Below are 20,761 nucleotides of genomic sequence, written 5' to 3'. Positions count from 1 at the left end.
AAGACAGCTGCTAATGACATTTTATTGGCCTCGCCTTTGCACTGAAGACCTAAAAATGGTTGGTCCCAAAAAAATGTTTTCTCCCCCTCGGGCCAAAAACATTTGGTATTTGGATTCCGGGCCCATTCCTTCCACCCCCGCAGGCTTTGGATCTTCACTTTGCAGCTTGCAAACTAAGGAGCTGAGCCTTAATTGCCAAAGAAATTGTGCTTTTCCTCTTGCAAAAGCTGGACGGGATGGTGCGTATTGTGTTTGTTTCTTGAAGAGGTGGCTGCTGGGGCTCCGAGCCTCATGCCAGGCCCCCGTCCCTCGAAAAAAGGGACAATTTTCATCACCCAACGTTTCTTCTAGCATAGTTCTTCACGGGCTTTTACTATCGTAGCATCTTTGACAGCAGAACTGTCTCCTACCTCTTGTCTAAGATATGAATTCACTATTAATAACTTTTATGAACTATAGTTATCTGTGGTGGCCTGGAGATTTCTTGGAATTGCACTCTGGAAAAGCAAGTCTGCCTAGCTTTCAAGATACCAATTAAAAAACTCCCAATGATTTACAAGAGGGGCCATTTTTATAACTTTTTTTTTTAACAATCTGGGGATTTTGCACCATAAAGTCAAGGCATGCGTTATTTCTGATGGGAAGGATTGCGGGTCAGTTGTGTGTCTCTGTTTGTGTGGATACGTGTCCAGGCAATGCCCATGCAGTCAGGCTGAGGACCAAGTTACACAATATACTCTCAGTGTGTTGTTAGAAGCCAGTAGGATGTGTTTTTTTTCCTGCTAGAGACATAATTCCTTCCAAGCTCCATGACGAAGTCTTGAACTTGGAAAGGAAGCACACACTTAACATCCCCATGAAGCGCATTAGCAGCATCGTAGAGCAGAGGCAAGCTTGTCGTTAGATGAACGGACTTTTGTCTCTTAAGGGGCTCCACTTCTAATGACATGCTAACTGTAGCGTACCGTCTGGCTCGAAAAAACCTGTTTGAAGCCATTTCATTTTGGGGGGGCCCCACACTCATACTGCAGATGTGTGGGTGCTGTTGGTGTTTCCCCCCCCCCCCAATGTTGCTTTTTAGCAGGCAGTTCCTGCCAGTGTGTGTTTTCAAGCCTCGCTGTTTAGGTACAGATGGCTATTCTGTTGTTTGCTAGCCACCACTGCGACAAATTTTCTCCAAGTTCCTCTGTTTGCACCCTCTCGGAAATGAGCCTCGTGCAGACTGGAGACCCCAGAAGCTCAAGCCTAGATTGCAAAGAGTTAAGTCCGGATGGATGAATCTCTCTGGTTCATGTCCGCCTAGAGCCTTCTGGGAGTCGTAGTTCAACCCACCTGGAAGACAACAGCTGGGGGAAGATCGACTTCTTCCATACTATACACCCCCCTACACCATTTCTGCTAAGCTTTTTTAGCCTGTCCCCAGTACATAAATTATAATTACGGGCTGGAAATTTGTATTGTTCCTGATAATCCCTCTTGCGGCTTCGCTCAAGATTTGTGGGGGTGATCTGCAGTTTGTCGTGTCTGATGTCAGGCAACTGGCTAGCCCCGTGGGACATATCCTGCCTGTACTGCGTTCTGATCTTCCCAGCAACCCCAGTCATCCTCCTGAGCCTTTCACAAGGGGGCCGGACCCATTCAGAGCGAAGCCGATATCTCTTACTCGCTGCCCTGGTCACCAAAGTAAAGGAAAAGAACCTCCAGCGGTAGAGGAAGTCTACCTTTGAATCCTATCAAAGTGGCTGGAGAAAGGGCCTGGGGTCTCAGGCCAGGGGCTTCTTGGAGGAGTCCAAATTAAGAAACCTCTCTCAACAAACTTTAAAAAAAAAGAGGAATTCTTCCCGCATTCTGGGAATGACATCATGAAGAGGGGAAATAAGTAATTCCACTTTGCTTCAGTGTTTGTTTAATTAATTCTCCCTCCCAGCCTTGATGATATTTTAATCTTCGGGGTGAAAGAGGCTGGAGAAAATATTTTCCTCAGTATCCCTGCAAAACATTCATGCTTGCAGTTAAGCCGCTGGGGAATTAATTTGTTTAGAAAAACGTTTCTGGTCCACATCACCCATCTCGGTTTCCTGTATCAAGCCCTGGAAAACGGGGTGGGAGAGAGAAGGAGAGAAAGCATTTTCCAAACGTTGATTCATTTTCTGGGCACAGGCTTTGCGTGATAGAAGCAGGCTGGTTTCTACCTTTCCCTTCTCCGGACGAACGGGGGGGGGGGGGGGGAGAGGCGATCGGAGCCAAAACAGCCTTCATTCCTACCTCCCTGCCAGTTTCTACACTACATGGGGAAAAACAGGGCCTCTGAACATGTGCTGAGTGCACAGGGACCGCAGCTCATTTTCAAAACCAGTAACTCTCTTTCTCCACTCTTTTGAGATGGGGGGGTTTTAACAATGTGAGTTTGTTGCGGCACGTAAACATTCTGCAGGAGCAAAATATATATATATATATTTTCCCAGCCGTTGATAGTGGATCTGATTTTTCCCTCCCTCAGTGGTCCATTCTGTGGGGTTGCCCTACCCTTTTCTCATGGGGGGGGGAAAGCAAGTTTCTCCCACACCCGTAGATGGGGAAAAAGTATAACAGGACATATAAATAAATAAATAATAATCCACTCACATTCCTCCTGAGAGGAGGCTAAAACGATGCCACCTATCAATTTGATATACACGCTACTGAGGGGGGGAGAGATAATCTATTTATTTGCACAGGTGTCTCTCATTTCTCTTGTCTTGCTTTCCAACTTTGAAATGCAAGTCAGGAGGAACATCTTGAGTTGCGTTTGTGTAGATTCCTCCCAAAGACACACATTTCTGAACTCCATTTTTTTTCCCCTCGGTTCCCAGTCTCCAGACCAGTTTGCTCTTCTCTTTGGGGAGTTATATCGCCAGGCGCATCCGTTGGCACCTCCAAGCACTCCCCCCGCCCCACTTTTTCCCCCCATGCAATTTTGCTTAGCATACTTGTTCAAAGCAAGGCATGCTTTGTCTTCATCTAATCCATTCGGGGATATCTTTTGGAAATGGCATGGAGTGGGGGGTTTTCACGCAGAGACCCCCCACTCCAAAGTTAAAGGGGAAGGCAATGAATTTCAAAAGGTATCTGCAGTTTCAGTTCGTTCGTGGGTTGGAAAGTGAGCAATATGGTGCAGTTTGCACAGAAATGAAAACCGCACCAGCAGGTCAGTGAGCACTGATCAACTTTCCCCGGCCTGTGAGCCCGCCAGAAACTTATTTTCTACTTCAAAACTGGGCTCAGGGTCTGGCAAAAGTCTCGAGACGGAAAAGCAGGATGCAGGCCGAACGATAAACACATATAAATCGGCCCGTCAAGAGAGCCAGTTCTCTGCTGAGTCTCCTGTGTGAAGCTTGCCTGGTTTCCTGGAATTGCACCCGGCTGATTCTGCCCATTCCTGAGTCACTGTAGCTTTGGAGAGAACTGGACGGAAACACCACCCCTATCTGTTCCCATTCCTGTACTTTGCACTCGCTCCCCACCTTGCTTGTTCTTGCTTGGGGGTCTTTTCTCCTCACACATCTGCAAACTGGAGTTTTTTTAAAAATGCTTTTTTACTCTAAGGCTCTGTCCCGTGAGCATTCCAGAGCGCCATACTGTTCTTTTCTTCTAAATCCTCTTTCACTTGAGGTCACACATCATCATACCTGTTATCCTGGCTTCAAATCCACTAGTAGCTCTAAACCACGATGCTGTGTTGCATCCAAACCCGCTCTTTGGTTTTTCAGCCACAAACGTCTACCCTCTCTTTGGGGCCCCTCCCTTTATTTCATCTTGAACCCTCGGTTGTAGCAATCTGTACTTCTAGTCCTCATGGTGTAGCCAAAGCAGCTGAGCCTTCTGCATTATGATTTCTTGGTCTTTAGTCATTTGCCTTAGTCTTTGTTTGTGAGTCCAGCTGGCCTGCGTAAGCAAAGTGGCGTATGAATTGGCGCTAATTAATGATATGTCGGTTGTGTTCCTCGTCGTCTGCCCAGGGACTCAGCCAGCACCTCATGAATTAGCAGCAATGTGGATGATCTCAGGAATATCAGGATTCTGCCCGATGGCCCTGAAATGCATCATCCAGGAATTTTTCTTTGTCTCATCCCACCCACAACAACAACAAAAAAAATAGCCTCACGTGGAGGAAAACATCTCATGCCTTAACTACTTTTGATTGAATTATACGCTGGCCAATTTAATGATATTCTGTCCAGCACTTAATGTCTTGCTGGTTTGTCTCACCCTTCGTTCCAGTCATTTTTCTTGGACTCCACGGAAAGGAACCAAAAACCTGCCCAAACACAATGAGAAGGCTGGGTTCTATTATGGGATGCTAACAACAGGCTTCCCGGATTGTTAAATGAGAACTTGCAGCAAGAAGCATTTCAGAGGTTTGTCTTTTGAGAACTTCCTCTATTGTGGCTTCACCACCATCACCTCCCTCTTATCCGCGGGTCTGTTTCTGGATCGCGAATGTCACCGTGAATTCGTGACATTAGAAAGAACAAGGGACTAGTCCTCAGCAACCTCTTCTGCAATAACAATGGCCGTCGTTTAGCGGGGGATTCTGGGACTTGTGACTCCAAACCCATCCTCTTCCAGGCTCTGGACCGAAGTTCCTCGCATCGTGGTTTTCAACATCTGATCCCCTTCCTGTTTTATTTTCTTTTACATTCACAGAGGTGCTGTGGCTTCCTTAGTTAGCCTTGTATCCTTCCAAGGTTCGGTTGTTGGGTTTTTAAGCCCTGAAAAAGTAACCTTTGTTTATAAACCAGGAGAAAGTATCTTTTGTTTTAGGGACAAAGGCCCTTTTGCATCACAACACTGCTGCATGTTTATTGTTTAGCCCCACTTTTTTTGAAACTTGTAAGAGGAATACAACTTTATAGTCAAAGCACGGTTAATAACCCACCTCCCATCCGCCTGCCTGCTGGGCAGTCATGCAACTGGTGATGTTATGTTCCTCTTGAGATGCTTCATATAGGATTCAGTGTCTTTAGTCCCAGAGATTCAAGAGTGTGATGACAGTGTGAACTCCAGCAGTGGTGATATTTGTTATGTCTGCAGTGGCTTAATCCCAGCGGAGGGAGAGAATGCTTGAGGCTGTATCGCTTTAAAAAAAATACATATAGATAGAGATATATATGGGCAGGAAAAACACATTCCTAGCCTGATGGTTGAGGTGCCTGCGGTTCTCTCGCCAGTCAGGAACCAGCCCAAAGGAAAAGCGAAAGGTGGCTGAGGCTGGGACCGCATCCTCCATCATCCCCCGCCCTTGTGGCCAGTGGGAATCGTAGTCCAGAGTGGCCACTTTCCAAAGCTGATTTTGTAGGGAGGCTTGTCAAGAGACATAGGGTTGGGAAAAAGGACAGGCTTCTAAGATGATGTTTTCCGGCATCTTGTCAGTTTCTCAGGCTGGGTGGGGGATTCTGGGCGTTGTAGTCCAAGAAAAGTAACATGGCTATACGGATGGATGGTTTGATCTGCCTTGCCTCGCTCTGCTCCGTGCAAGCAAGTTGTGTCCTTTGGGTGGAGGATGATGGCAGTAGTGATGATGACACGAATCCTTAGCCCAATGCAGCATGCATCCTTTAATTCCCTGGTTTTATCTACACAACAACCCTGTCAGGTAGAGCAGATGAAGAGAATGAGATTGGCTTGAAATCACCGGGTTATCTTTGAGGCCTGGGAGGATTTGAACCCAGGCCTCTCCGGACTAGTTCAGTGACACAACACGCTTCCCTGGAAACTGCACCGAAATGATTCGGGCAAGGAAAGTTTTTTCTCATTTCGGTGGCCCAAAAAGTGGAATAATTTTGCAGACTGACGTGGTCAGGGCTGGGGAGTCGGGAAGCGTCAACCAGGCTGCTCTTTGGGTGCCCCCCTCCTTCACCCCCAAAGAGGACATGGACACACACACACACACACACACACACACACACGCACGCACGCACGCACAATGGTGATATCGAGGCTGGGAATTTGGGACACGCCTCTCCACTCATTTCATTCTCCTAGGTGAATCCGAACCCGTGTCTTGTTGGGGTGGCAATAGTTTGTGTATGTTTTTCTCACATTCCAGCACTCGGTTTTCTGGGAGGATTTGTCCTGGTTTGCTTGCTTGTTTCGCAAAATAAAATAAAACAGAAACAAAATCCTGGGGAGTGGCTTTTGCACAAGAATCTACTGTTTTTGCACAGCAGAACACCTGTATTTCATTTTGCATTCTTCCAGATGTTTTTACCTGCCCAGATTGAAGCCTCAGCCCTATCTGCTGGGCGAGGCCATGCCGCAAATCTCCAGCTTCCTGTGTGGCAGAAAGCCCAGCCATGCCAAGGAGAGGCTGAGATTTTGCCCCAGGCGGCCAAAACAGGGAGGGACCCAGAACAGCCCCCTGGGCTTCCCCCAGATCACTGATTCCTGCAGAGACCCAACCGATGTTCTCTTTTTGAATGTGGCAATCTTATTTGCTCCCAACTCCACACTTTGCTCCTCCCTTTCTTAAGCACACTGAAAGAGATCCACATGGCATGTGAACTTTTGAGATCTCCAGCATTTAGGTGCGTTCACCAGGTGCCCTGTTGCAAAAGTCCGGAGGGGGGTGGGCAAGGGTGGAAGGAGAGCCAGGCGTGGACTTAAATGCCACGGCACCTGCATGTCCCCCTGAAATCTGATGGAAGAAGAAGGGGAAGCCTGGGCAGATGTTCGGGTGGGCTTCCTTGGGAGAAGGGCAGACCAGGATTCCACCCAGAAGCGGGAAGGCACCTTGATCTTCCAGCAGAGAAAAGACCAGTTTTCCCAGTTCAATGGAGAAATGGGTCTCCTTGCCAGAAGGAATGCGAGAAGCACCCACAGGGACCCCATCCAGCCAGGAAGGGAGACAGATCATCAGAAGGGGATCCGGCCATTAAGAGAGGTGCGGCCCCATGATTCGGAAGCCAGCTCCTTTGCTGATATCTGAGTTGATCCACAATTTTGGCCCGAGGACCCCGATCCTCTGGGTAGCCCGTTTTTTGGACGGGAGCTCCCCCGGAGCCCCCAAATCGATTGCATCCGAGCCAGAAAGACTCGGTCGACAGCCCCGGAGACATCGGGCGATGGGTTCAAGCAGGCCAAGAAGAGGCCGGCCGGCTGCACCGGCAGCCGTGGTGGCTCGGGGATGATGGGCATTGTAGTGCCCCAGGAAATCATAAACACTGCCAACTCCAGCTTCAGTGGGCCTGTGGGGAGGTGGAGTGGAGTTTCTGAGCTCTTCCCTCTGGCTTCTCCCCCCCCCCACACACACACCCTTCTTTCTCGGTGTGTCTTGTGTGTCTGTGTTTACTTCATCCTCCTTTGTTTTTTTCCTTGAGTTTCCCAGTCGGCCTCCTCCAACTCTCCCGCCAGTCGGGTTTCTCAATCAGCGTGTGTGTGTGTGTGCATGTGTGCGCGTGTGTGCGTGTGTGTGTGTGTGTGTGTGTGGAATTCTGGCGTGTGTTGTTGACTTAACTTTGGCCGCAGCCCTCGAACCAATTAGGCTGGAATGCTGGAACTGAAGCCGGATCAAGTCCCACTTGGGGTGGAGGGAGAAACTGATCTAGTCGGGGTGTGGGGTGGGGGGGACACGCCAGCCCAACCCTTCTTTCACGGACGGAGGGAATGGGCCGCCTCTTCCTTTTATTCCTTTCCAGGCTTGCCTGCTTTGGCTTCAGCGGCCTTTTCAGGTGGTAACGCTTAACCTCTGTCCCTTCCCCTCGCACACATGTTCGCTGGGCTCCGACGGAGAGGAGCAGCAGCAGCAGCAGCAGCTGCTGGGGGACGGGGCCGCCCTCCCTGGTTTTCTGCGTGTGGGTATTATTCTTCCCCCCCAAATCCCCAGCAAAGAGAGAAAAGGGGGTAGGAAAAAAACCATAGAAATAAAAATAAAGGACCGCCACGGCCTGTCTGTTGAGCCTCCCCATCATCCAGTTCTTGGCCAAGGGATCTGGCAGGTTACGGAATGTTCAAAACAGCCCACAAGCCCACTGATGAGGAGAAAGTGACCAGGAGCAGAATATCACTTGTCACTTTCCATGGGGGGGGGACCCTATGGCTGGGGGAGACATCCTGCAGGTGGTGCAGGATCTGGAGAGGAGGGGGGCAGAAGCAGGGCCACTGAATATACAGAGGTGCAGTGGGGCCAGAGATTTGAGATTTGAAGTCCAGTTCTGGAGAGGAGGCTGCTGGCCCTTGTGATCCTTTGGTGGGGGGGTCACCCTGGGAGGGGGGATGAGGTCTCTGATGGGGGATGGTGGGAAAGAGATCCGCTGGATCCCACCGATGAAAGATGAAAGGAAACGGCTTCGCAGAGGAAGAGAGGAAAGGGCAGGAGTTTCTGTAGTAGCTGAACCCCTCGGTCTTCAGACCTGACCCCAAACAGGCCAACGGGATGGTCTTGATATCTTTTTCGCTGCCCAGCCGGGAGACAAAGTTCACCCCTCTTAGAAGAAGGGGAGCCAGAGGGGCTGCTCCCACGGAGCACGAGGAAGGCCCCCAGACCGGTGGACCCACGGAAGCCCTCCGTGGTCTCTGAAATCCCTCCCTCGTTGCATCAGTTCCATGGCTTGGTCCCTCTTTTATTTCACTTGCCTGCCCCCCCCCTCTGTTGTTCTTCGAACACATGGACCCAGGATGTGAAGGATACTTAGCCAAATTCTTCTTTTCTTTCTTGTTTTGTTTTTTTAAACAGTTTTGATTGTCTGGAGCTGGCCAGACGGGTCAGGTCTTGACAGTCTGGCCAGGTGCCCGATGATCCCTCACCTCCTCCCGAGAGCGAGACAAAAGGGCTTTTTGTTCCCCCCCCCCATTTCCGGTCTCTGTGTTTTTGCTCCGAAACCCCTCGGAAAGGCAAAGCCTGAGCGCAGGCCAAGCACAGACGGGATGTTTGGAAGAAACAGACAAACACCCTCCTTTGGACTTTTGCCACGGAGCCGTCTTCCCGTTTTGTGCGCCAATCGCTGGCTTTTTGGGGTGGGGACAAAATTCACACACTTGCGAGAAGGGTTGGAGAGAACAGAAACCAACCCCCCCCCTCCTCCCAGGCCAGACCCCGAATTGTGTCTTGGTCCGAAAGGAGAAAGCAAGGCGAGGGTCCCGTCCCTCGCAAGGACCCAAAGCAGCTGCTATGGATTGTCTTTCTGTGCCATCAAATTGCTTCCAATGTGGATGGCAACTCTAGAAGTGGTTTTGAGGAGTTTCCCCAGCTGGGCAAGGATTCGAACCCATGTCCTTCATCGGCCCTCAACCCACACGGTACCCCACAGTTTCTCAGCTACTCTGTAAAGGCCACAAATTAGCAAAGGATCCAAAATAATTCCATGAGGACTTGTGGATTACAGTTTATTTTTTAAAAGGTACACAAATCTGTGCTTTGAGTGCCAACATTTTCCTGAGTGGTCTGTTGTTTGGTGCAGAACGGAGCTTTCTGAGAGGGAATCACACAATTTATTTTAAAAATTCACAAATTTCATCTATTCGTATTCATACGTATCAATGCCCCCCAACTATGGTACAACTATGCCCTGCTTTTAAACAAGCCCTTTCTGGGGTGCATAAAAATTCGTCGGACAGATTCTTGGTGAACCATTCTGAGACGGTACACTCCCCCAACCCATTGCTTGTTTTGGGCCCACCTTTTGGTCTCCTTGAGGTATGCATGGGTGGTAGGGTACCCAGTGTGGTGACGCGGACAGAATAACAGACTAAGACTCAGGAGAGGTGAGTTCAAATCCCCGTATGGCCGTAGAAACTCACTTGGGGAAGAAGGAGCTGGTGAAACCACTATTTTAGTTACCACGCCTTCCTTGATAGCCGTGTTAGGGTCACTATAAGTTGGTTCTGACTTGATGACACACAACAACAACATGGGGGAGGGTGCAAATAAGGTCTGTATGCACCAGATCTTACACCCCCCGGGGACGCCCCCACTTTTTGTTATGAGCTCTCATCATCCCTGTGTAACTAAATTTCCACTCTGGCGAAATCCCCCTTGTGTTGCACATACTTGTGTCCCACGTGTCTTGCACATGTAGGTGCCGAACTATCCAAAGTTCGGTGGTGGCACGCACACGCGTCCTTTCCTTCCCCTTCCGCCTCTCCCCCTCGCGTCTTCTCCCGACCACAGAGGCGGCTGAGTCACGGCTATTCAGGCAAGTGCACCCAGATCCCTTTGAGATTAAGCCTTTTGTTTAAGCCTTCTGCTGAACAGTTGTTGTTTCTTGAGAAATCGCTCCTTTGACTTGGCTCACGCCCTCTGCGTAGCAGCTCTTCCAGGAACGGAGCTTACGGGAAGCAGGCAGGGGCTCTTAGCTACGGGTGTGAGGTTGAAATGAAGAGCGAGGCGCTGTGGTGGCGTTGTGTGGTGGGGAGGCCTGTCGTGCAACAGTAGGACAACCTGCTTTACCGTCCTGGAGGTACCATCGTCCGCATGGGCGGTGGAGCAAGCTTGGATGGTGGAACTCCAAGTCATGGATTCAAATTAGAGATGGGCACAACTCGGAAAAATTGGAATTCATTTTGATTCGTGATTCGTCAAGGTCGATGAAACACGAATTATGAATTTATTAACTTTTCCTTGCGAATCAATGAATCCACTTGTTAATTCAATTTTATACTTTAGAACCCTATCAAACAGCCCCACAAGTACCGAGAGAGACTACGTTAACAGGGGAACGTCCTCCCACTCTCCTCTACAAGCCCTGCAAGTGTGGGGACGATTAGGTTTTAGACATCCAAGTTATATTCCCACAAAGTGGGTCCCCCCCCCAGGAAAGTGCCCGTGAGCAGCTGGGGAAAGCCAATCATCACCAAACCTGGGGGGATTGTAGAGGGGAGTCAGAAGTGGTGTCCGTACAATTTTGGTCTCTCTAGGTGGCTGGGGAGCCATTTGATAGCCGAACGAATCAATGAACCAAAAATCACTAAAAATTCGTTGGTTCATATTTGTTGGGGGCATTAATTCGTATGAATATGAATAGACAAATTCGTGATCTTTTTGGAATGAATTTGGTGATTCACTTTTTAATTCATGCCCATCTCTAATTCAAATCACAAGAAGCAGAAATTCCAGCTAAACCTCAAGAAGACTTTCCTGATGGTAAAAAGTGTTCGACAACGGAAGAGACTACCTTGTCAAGAGGCTGGGTCTCCTTGCTTGCTTGTTTTCAGGCAGAGCTTGGGCAACTGTCTGTCAGGGATGTTTGAGGTATGGACTCCTGCCTTGTCTGGGGTTGGACTAGATGACCCTTGGGTCCCTCCTAATTCTACAGCTCGCTAATTCTGTGATTCTCTGTATAACGTGCCTGCACCACTCCAGAGACAACCTGCTAGAGGGCTTTGGGGGAACCAGGTTCGTCTCTGGGGTTTCAAATCCACAGCTCTGAAGTAACTAATTCCAAACAACTAGTAATTTGTTCCTTTTGCTGAGAATGAAGGGAATAACTAAGTTAAATTTGGATCGTGACTTAGCAAGGGACAAGATCACACCTTGCGCAGTGTGCCACTAACATACCAAAGCACTTTTGTCCTGGGGGGGATGGGCAGCCTCATTCTGCATCGGAGGAGAACTCTTGACATGCTCAGACATCTGGCCCTTCCATATGACTGCTCTGCTGGGTTTTTTTGCAGTGGTGACAGCATGGGTGGGAAGAGAGCTTGCTTCCCATGCCAGAGCAGTGTCGTTTGTGTTTAAGAAACTCAAGAGAATTGTTTTAGTTACTTTTGAGAAATGGCAACTTAACAAACTCCTTTCTGCAGCCATTGCTCACCCACTTTGGAAACTATGAGGATATTAAAAAACAACACACACACACAATTTTCCCAGTGCTTATTTGGGAGGAAAGAAGCCACAGAGAGAAGTTAGCTGGGGGCGTCACCAAACCAGAACAAGCTGCATCTGTCTGTTCCCGTTGTTTGCACAATCCCAACTGATGGTCAGATGTGAGCTTGGGTCTGGCTTTGGAGCGGAGCTGTGACGCAGGCCAGAGTGGGCAGCGGGTGCGAAGGTCTGTGCAGGCATTACCTCACGGCTCCAGCAGTCCCCAAAAACATGGATTCAAAGGACGCTTCTCAGTCTTCAGCAAGACACTTTTGCTCCACCTCCCTCCTGTCTGACAGCTCTACCATGTGACCGGTCACCTCGTGGCCTACCTCACAGGGTTGGTGGAATACATGGGGGGGGAACCTCTGTAAACCCAAACCTTTATCCTCACAACTGTAACATTTCGGCTGTAATTGCAGGGTGGCCCACCGGTGGCATTGCGGATCTTTCTGTACCAGAGTGCCCATTATCGCTCACCACTGGCTAAGCTGGCTAAGGATGATGGGAGTTGTAGTGCGAAATGGGAAGAGAGCCAGTCAGTGAGGGAATAAGCGATTCCGGTTTTGCAACCAGGACGTCTGGGGTCGGAGGGGTGGGGTGGGGGTTCCTGTTCAAATCTCCCTGGGGCTGTCAAAAGCGAGGTGCTTTTACATCTCCACACAGTCCTTTCTCCTCTGTACTATTTTTTGTTCCTCCTCTCTGCTTCATGCAGTTTGATGAATGCTCTGGTGCTCATAGTTTTTCTGTGGTTTGGTTGTCTCTGGTTTTATTGAATTATTGGATTGTGTGTTTTATTGTGAACCAGCCATGGACCTCAACAGATGGGAAACCTTGACCTCTAAACGTCCAGCCTGGAGGCAGGTGGTGCATCACGGCCTCTCCAAATTTGAAGAGACCCTTGTCCAGCAAGCCGAGGCAAAGAGGCAGTCCCGAAACAAGCAAAACCAGGGAGCTGGACAGGGGACAGACTGTATTTGTCTCCAGTGCAGAAGGGATTGTCACTCTCGAATTGGCCTTCTCAGCCACACTAGATGCTGTTCCAAGTCCTCCATTCAGAACATGTTACCATTGTCTCTCGAGGCTGAAGGATGCCTAATCCTAAATCAGAGCAGCACTGTGATGCTAATGGGTGTGGTATATTAAATTGAAATCAATGAATCAATCAATCCTTAGGCAAAATCAGGACAGCTATCTCTCTCTCTCTCTCTCTCTCTCTCTCTGCTTTCTCTACCCCACAGGGTTGTTGTTAAAGAGGACTGAGTAGGAATGAAAACAGGAAGGGTCTTTGAAGGATTCCCCCCCACCCCCGGGCTGGGAGCGTCGTAGTGATAGCCCAATTCAGCATCCGTATAGCACAGTGTGTCTATTGATGTACAAAAAAGAGCAATAAATAAATTTAGTGTTCCTATTCTCGTCTCAGAGCGCAGGGAGGTGCCAACCAAAAAGCAAGGATGATATTAAGACTTCAGTGGAAGCCAGGGGGAAGATAGATACAACGGGTGTCACCTCCAACCTTCGTAGGGTTTTCAAGGGGTATGAGATACTTAAAGAGTGGGGTTTTTCATGAAAACCCTCACTGATTTTCTATGGCCAGGCTAGGGTCTACTTAGTCCTACTCTGGTCTACTCCTGGTCTTCACGCTGGCTCTGATGGATCATCTGACTGGTGCGATTAAAATGCAACCTGTAAATACTTTAAAAGTGATGAATGAAGGGGGGAAAAGCAGGACCATCGTGGACACATCCACACACATACTCCCACCATGGGCCAAATCTTAGCCCTTCTGATGGTCTTTTCTCTTGCAGGGGTCCCGGGTGCTGGCGTGGGAGTTCCTGGAAGAGGCTTCTACCCAGGTAAGGGTCCACACCGCCAAGGTCCACGTAGACGCCACACTCTCCAAACTGAGCCCACGGTTTTGGTATGAATTTGGACCAGTTATGAAATCCCTGGAAATTCTTGATCCCACCCGGGGTTGCTTTTCCCTGACCGCTTGCCACACGAGACGACTCTGGTGTGTTTTCTGCAGCCCCTCCCCGAATGAATGACCGGTTGGGTCTATTTTACCTTCCTTGGGTGGGCTGAGCCACCCGGAAAGACCGTGATATTATTGAAAGGATCTCTCACCCAAATATCCTGGGGTCAGTAAAATTGGCCACCCCCTTCTCCAGCTACCGTGAGAATTGTGCCTGAAGTTGGAAAGGGACGGGGGAGCTTGGGGTGGTAGTGGTGGTGAGTTTTAATGTCATCATCCCCGGCCATCAAGAAGCCTCAGCATTTTGACCCAGAGGACCCACATTCCGCTACACTAACCTGTAGGATGTACATGAAGAGGGCCGAATAGTAGAGGCTGTCAGTTCTTAGATTACTTGGGCAGGGTGGATCCGCTCTGGGTTTTAATCCAAACTTTACAGAAGCCTTCCAAGAGGCTGATCCCTGAAAGCTCTTAACGTTTGGGTCAAGACCTAGGAAGAAGTGACTGCCTCTTGCTCTCCACTGGGTCAAAACCTCCTTCATTGTGTGTGACTGTGTGTGGGGAGGTGAGCCATCGTTAGAGGGGAGCTTGTTAACGTTATCCGAGAGTCTCTCTGAAACCGTGGTGGGAGGATCTGTTACCCTCCTTCCTACACATCCTGATAACGTGACCCTCTCCTCAGGGGCTGGTGGTGTCGGAGGCCTGGGGGGCCTTGGAGCGGGCCTCGGGGGTACAGGTAGGTAGGCGCAACCCAGGAGTGGTTGGGGGGGTCTCCTGGCATGCATGCTTCGGTTTGCATGGTCTGTGGGGTGGGTGGGTGGCAGTGGAGTGGAGAGAAAGCTCCTGGTCTCCCTTTCCCATAACTTCAGAAATTGGGGGGGTGTCACCCACTGCAGGTGGGAGATGCAGGCAGAAGACCATGCTTTTTCCTATGGCTGACATTTCATTGGTGGAACTCCCAGCCACAAGATGACAGCTAGCCTCAGCGGGGTTTTCAAAAGGCTGCCTATCTCAGTGGTTAAAGAACTGAGCCAGGACTGGAAAGACTAAGGGTCCCAATACTTGCTCAGTCGTCAAAAGACCTTTTGTGGGAGCAAAAATGGAAGGAGAAGAATTTGGCCCACTGAAGAGAGGGGGAAGTGAAAAAAAAACAAATATCCTTTTAAAGGCACAGTAACAGTACTAACCTGAAACCACTGAAAACATTTTAAAAACACACCAAGCAGAGTAAATTGCAAGATAGAGAGAGGAAGGCAGGGGGAACCGGATGGTCTGGGGTTCGAAAGCTGGCAATCCGGGCAGAAAAACTAATTGAAGCCCACTCCTCTCTTTTCTCCTCCGCAGGGGCCGGTGTTGGCGGTCTGGGCGCTGGTGCAGGTGAGGGCTGTTTTATCTCCTCTGCTCCTCATGGGGGAATGTGATGATTTGTTTCTCTTGTTTGGTGCTTGGGGAAGTTACTTTTTCAGGCTGTCCTGGTTCCCCCCCCCCCCCCGGGGCAACCGAAGGGGAAACCCACGCACCTGGATTCTCAAGTTTTCTTTGGGGGATGAGTCTTAGACTTGTTAGAGAGAGAGAGAGACCACTTCTGCCCCTGTCTGTTTCCCATTAAGCACTAGAGTAGGACCCCCGTATCTGTTGATGATCGGCTCTAAGCCCCCCACCACTGCAGATGCTGAAAAACACAGATTATAGTGAACACCCATCATAATAGTGAATGCTATACATAGCATGGTCTCTGGCTCCCTCTAGTGGCCAGTTCTGGTAACGTCACCTTGAGATCTAGATTTCTAGGATTTTTTTTCTGGGTCTCTGGCCCCTCCTTCGGCAGACGGGGGTTGGACTAGATGGCCTCTAGGGATCCTCTTCCAACTCTACAACTTTGCTATGCTCTTTGTGCTGCCCCAGTGCAGAAGAGGCCTCGCCAAACGCTTCGCCTTTTGAACACAACGTGGGAAGGCTAGATGGTCTCACAGGGTCCCTTCCAGTGGCACGATTCAAGCCATGTGGAGGGTCTCACAGTTCCTTTCCTTCTGGCTTCCCAATGTGACTCTTTTTCCCCCGATGCCTGTCATTTGTCCAACATCCTTTGCCTCATCTTGGGGAATCAGAGCGGAGGTCTGCCTGCATGCATCACCCACCCATCCACCGCCATGCGCGGCCCTCTCTCTCTCCGACTGCCAAGCACCAGACATAGGAGATGGGGGGGTCTACTCTAGGTGGCATCTCCTTCCCTGTGGTCGGGTGGCCTGCCTTTGACAATTCCCGCCCTTTCAATTCCTTCCAGAGTTGCACTACATTATAGGTTTTGTAGTCATGCTGTTGAGTAAGCAGTGCTGGTTGGCGTGCCCCTTTAAAATCGCCCTCGTTTGTTGCTGCGGCTGCTTTATGCATTTTAAACCGTTTGGTAAGGAAGGGTCATCGTCGCATTTAAAAAAATGTCAGCCACTTGGAACAGGGAAACAACCCCCCGGCCTCCCTCCATAAATGGTCCAGGACGCAAGACCTGTCTTAGAAACGGCTTTGGTGGGCTTGGTGGAAGGTTGCCTTCCGAAGGGAGAGATGCCCACAGAGGACGCGGGAGGTTCAGGCTTACAGGCCGGTGTCCGCAGTGTGGCGTTGGGCCCCCTTGAAAGCGGGCGAAGCTCAGCACCCTTTTCCTTCTGTGCCTCAGGTGGCCTCTATACAGGTGGGGCTTTGCCGTTTCCGGAGATCCCCGGAGCCGCCGCCTATAAAGCAGCTGCCAAAGCTGGTGAGTGGATACCAGCGCATTTCCTGCCAGCCTCTGCAGGAAATCCATGGGCTGCCACCAGCCTCATTTCAGCTTCCCTGCGCCTCTTTCTGCCCTGGGCACACCGGGCCCAGAGCCCTTCGCCTGGATTAAGTCTTCATGTTTTGCCTTCCCTGCTTCTCGGCTCCCTCCCGTCCAGCCCTGGGAGGGGTCGATTAAGGTCAGGAACAGTCTTAGGAGGGGCAGATAAGAGCTCTGAATAACAAGGTCTATCTGATTCATCAAAAAGACTCAAGCAACCCATCTCATGCTTTCAAGGTTGAATTCCCATTTGCAAGGCGCAGTTGGATTCCCCGTCCGCCGTTGATCTGGCCTTCCCTTCTTGCCACCTCACTCCTTCCGAGTGCCCTGTTTTCCTCTTGGAAAAGGCATGGAATGAAATTAAAAGAGAGAGGAATGTTCTGAGCCCCTGGACTGAGCATACACCATGCTCAGGACGTTTCCTTACTTACACCCCTGTGACCCTGTAAGACTGATCTGGCACCACAGAGCTAAGCAAGGCGGCACAAAATTCACCTTAAATGCAAGGGTGATGACACAGAGCAGAGATTCACCCAGCGAAGGCACGCGCTCCTTAGAAAACGGGCTCTTCTGTTGTTCCATACTGGAAGATGGCTTACCTTCCCACCTTTCCTCCAAAGGAGGCACCCGGATGGCTCTTACATCCCTGTCATCTGGTTCCCCTTTCTGCTTCCAGGTGCTGGAGTCGGTATACCCGGAGTTGGTGTCGGCGGACTGCCAGGAGGTAAGGCTCTGGACCTTTGGATGGACCAATCCGGTGCACCATAACCATGGCTTGCCTCTTGGTGTCCCGCCTCGCTGGGCCGGTGTGAAGCTGAGTCGGCCTACGGCTTCAGCGTCTCTCGCATCCTCCCAGAAAGATTCCCATGGATTGTAGCCCCCTTTCCCCCCGATGCACGGTGTAAGGTCTCAGTTGGACTGCCTTTATGCCAATGAGGAAGAGAGGGGAATGAGAGGCAGACAGAGGTACGCAAGGCCCAGCCCTGGGAGGGGTCGATTAAGGTCAGGAACAGTCTTAGGAGGGGCAGATAAGAGCTCTGAATCACAAAGTCTATCTGATTATTCAAAAAGACTCAAGCAACCCATCTCATGCCTCAGAGGCTCTTTCAAGACATGGTCTGTTGGCTTCCACACCCCCTTAACACGAAGAAACCTTTCCACCTGATTCTGCATCTCTTGCCTCTTCTCTGTTTTCATGGTTGTGCCATCAGATCAGAAACATTTCTGCAGTGCCATCAGAAGAGTTCTGTGTGAATCTGCAGACTGCACTGTCTGGTGTTGGTTTTTTTTAAAAAAATTTTTTTTCTTTGAATCTTCTTGGACAATGGTTTGGCCTGTCAACTTCTCTGCTGCCCCCCCCCCCATGTTTCCCTTCTCTCTTTCTCTCTCTCTTTTATCCCACAGGTGGTGCGATTCCACAGACGGGGGTGCAGCCGGGAGCCGGTATTGGTGCAAAGCCTGGGAAGATACCAGGTGGGTCAACGCTTGCCATTGGTGTGTGTGTGTGTGTGTGTGTGTGTGTGTGTCATGTGAAGCCTCCTCTCCCCAAACCTATTGTGTCAACAATCCGTTGTGGTCACAGAGATGGTGTTCTTTCTCTCCGGCAGGAGTTGGGATCCCAGGGGTCTTCCCCGGAGGTGTGCTCCCTGGCACAGGTAAGTCTAGCTTGGGCTTCTTCTACCCTCCCCTCTTGCCATCTTGCAAAACAACAATCATAACAATCCTGGCCTTTGGTGAATGGCAAAATGTTTCCCATGTTCCACTGGGGTTTTGAGAGACATGACTAAAGACACACTGTTTGCAGTGCTGTTGACCCCAAAGGTATATATCTCATTTCTTGGTTTCCTTAGCTGCTCCATTTCTAATTGCAGGGATCCGTTATCCTGGGGTGGGGGTCCTGCCAGGGGTGCCAACAGGAGCTGGAATCAAGCCTAAAGTCGCTGGTAAGTCCTCTCTCCCCATCCATTGCTTGGTTTATTGTTCCCAGCACAGAAAGATTCTTACCATTGACAGCAAATCTAGAATAAGTTGTTTCATGTGGCACAAGATGTGGGTTTGGCAGTTTATAATGCCTTCTCTGGCTGGAAAAGACAGTAAGGCTAGGAAAAGTTGAAGGTGGCAGGAAAAGAGGAAGACCCAATGTGGGATGGATCAACGCAATTAAGGAAGCCACAGGCTTAAGAGTTTGGACATGACGACCCATGATGACAAACATCTAAAGTAAGATATCGATCACGACAAAACCAATCCGGTGTGACTCTTGCAGTCTTTCTGATCTACTCCCTCGCACATCATGTCAATGCATCATGTTGCAAGTCACTAGATCTTGCTGTTGCTAATTCTCTCTCTCTGTCTCTTCCTCTCTCTCATTCTCTCTCTCTCTTTTCCCCCCAGGAGCTGGCGGTGGTGCCTTTGCAGGGATACCAGGTACGTTGAACCCTCTCAGAGTCCGGCAAAACAGCATTTCAATGCCACGGCCCTCGGGAACCGTCCACCCAGATGCGGCTGGAAAAGTGGAGCCACCCCCACCCCGGGGTGCAGTCCAGTGGGTGGCGCTGGGAGAAGCCTAGAGCCTTCCACCTCCCAGCCCCTTCTCTGTGGCTCTTTCAGGTTTCGGAGGCTTCGGCGGTGGGCAGCAGCCGGGGCTCCCTCTGGGCTACCCCATCAAAGCACCGAAAGTCCCCGGTGAGTCTGAATCCAGAACCTACCAGATCGCTTTGAAGACCAAAACAGTGGAATGAGAAACAAGGAGATCTGGGAGTTCGTCAGGAGATCCCCTTCTTCTGGCCCTGCTGGTGGTGGAGGATTCTGGGCGAAGTCCTTTTCTATAAAAAAAATGGTTCTTGAGTGTGTAAACTGTTCATGTTCTGTTCTTACCTCCCTCTTTCCAGGTACTTATTACGGTCCTGGGAAACAGGCTTTTGGTGAGTCCTTGCTGATAATATTTGGGGCGCCATACCTTCTGTGGGGCAGCCACAGTGGCTGCGGAGCCTGGGAAGGGGGAGAGATCACTTGACGGAAAGGGTCCCGAGTTCAACTCTAGACACTCAGGAGTGGGCAGGCTTTCCAGGATGCGAGCTGGTTGGGGTCAACCGTCTCTTGACATCCTTGCAATGTTTCTTCCCAAGAAGGACCTCACAAAAAAATCCCATTGGGGCCCCATAGAAGTGGGCTTTCTCACACCTTCTCTCCCTTCCTCACCCGGCTTCAGGGGCTGGACCTGGCGGGGTGTACGGTGGAATCGGAGGAAAAGCCGGATTCCCAACTGGCACAGGTGAGCGGGCGAGCCAAACCAGGGTGCCCGTTTTCAAAAACGTGAACTCTCAGTAGAAATGTGAGATATTTTTAAAAATAACCATTTCAACTGTGTTTTAAGGCTATAAATGATTTAATGTGCTTGGTTTTTTTTTAATATTTGTAATTTAGCCTAGCCTCAGCGATGCTGCTTTTAGCTACTTTAGGGGAACAAAGCAGCGTCTAAATACAGTAAAATAAGTGGAGGTGCTCTCCCCATCCGCTTGAGTTTGGCCATCTGACGTGCTCAGAAAATATTGGGTCAGGTAGGGTCCCGGGGGGGTCTCAAAGATCAAAGGAACGGTTCCCCTTTACGATACCAGTTTAGGGGTCCTTAACCTAGCGGTTCGAAAGCATGCAAATGCAAGTAGATAAATAGGGACCACCTCGGTGGGAAGGTAACAGCGTTCCGTGTCTAAGTCGCACTGGCCATGTGACCACGGAAGATTGTTTTCAGACAAAAACGCTGGCTCTATGGCTTGGAAACGGGGATGAGCACCACCCCCTAGAGTCGAACACGACTGGACAAAAATTGTCAAGGGGAACCTTTACCTTTTAATGGAAGAGCTGGTTCTGGTGAGCCAGAATTGAGCAGAAAGAGAAAGAGAGACAGAGGAAAGATGAGTACCATAGGCTTCCCAGCCACCGCACTCTTCCACTGAGGCGTATCTTGTTTACTCCGCAGGCGTAGGAGCACAAGCAGCTGCCGCTAAGGCGGCCGCAAAATACGGTGAGTACCAGCCAAAGTCGCCACGAGGCGTGGGAGGGACTCTTCAGAAGCCAGCCGTGGCTTCTCCAGCGGAGACCACGAGCTTAGATGGCCCAGAGCAGCTGGTGGCTCCTT

General features: G+C 50.2%; 1 protein-coding gene across 5 annotated transcripts in view; it reads left to right on the top strand.

Annotated features, from left to right (window-relative positions):
* Positions 1 to 20,761, top strand: part of ELN (elastin) — a 57,382-nt gene that overhangs the window by 10,837 nt on the left and 25,784 nt on the right. For 2 of the 5 annotated variants that reach the window (XM_072978389.2, XM_072978388.2), the window contains exons 2-14: positions 13,648 to 13,695; positions 14,497 to 14,550; positions 15,159 to 15,191; positions 16,486 to 16,563; positions 17,300 to 17,347; positions 18,028 to 18,096; positions 18,231 to 18,278; positions 18,495 to 18,566; positions 19,018 to 19,050; positions 19,234 to 19,308; positions 19,515 to 19,547; positions 19,835 to 19,897; positions 20,603 to 20,647. In XM_072978389.2, coding sequence (XP_072834490.2) covers positions 13,648 to 13,695; positions 14,497 to 14,550; positions 15,159 to 15,191; positions 16,486 to 16,563; positions 17,300 to 17,347; positions 18,028 to 18,096; positions 18,231 to 18,278; positions 18,495 to 18,566; positions 19,018 to 19,050; positions 19,234 to 19,308; positions 19,515 to 19,547; positions 19,835 to 19,897; positions 20,603 to 20,647 — 699 coding nt within the window. The remainder of the gene's footprint in view (positions 1 to 13,647; positions 13,696 to 14,496; positions 14,551 to 15,158; positions 15,192 to 16,485; positions 16,564 to 17,299; positions 17,348 to 18,027; positions 18,097 to 18,230; positions 18,279 to 18,494; positions 18,567 to 19,017; positions 19,051 to 19,233; positions 19,309 to 19,514; positions 19,548 to 19,834; positions 19,898 to 20,602; positions 20,648 to 20,761) is intronic. The other 3 variants (XM_072978390.2, XM_072978391.2, XM_072978392.2) reach the window with 3 other exon arrangements.

Source organism: Pogona vitticeps, chromosome 7, assembly GCF_051106095.1.
Source record: "Pogona vitticeps strain Pit_001003342236 chromosome 7, PviZW2.1, whole genome shotgun sequence".
Taxonomy (NCBI): domain Eukaryota; kingdom Metazoa; phylum Chordata; class Lepidosauria; order Squamata; family Agamidae; genus Pogona; species Pogona vitticeps.
Note: the sequence above shows the minus strand (reverse complement) of the source record. Positions and strands in the feature narration are given on the sequence as shown.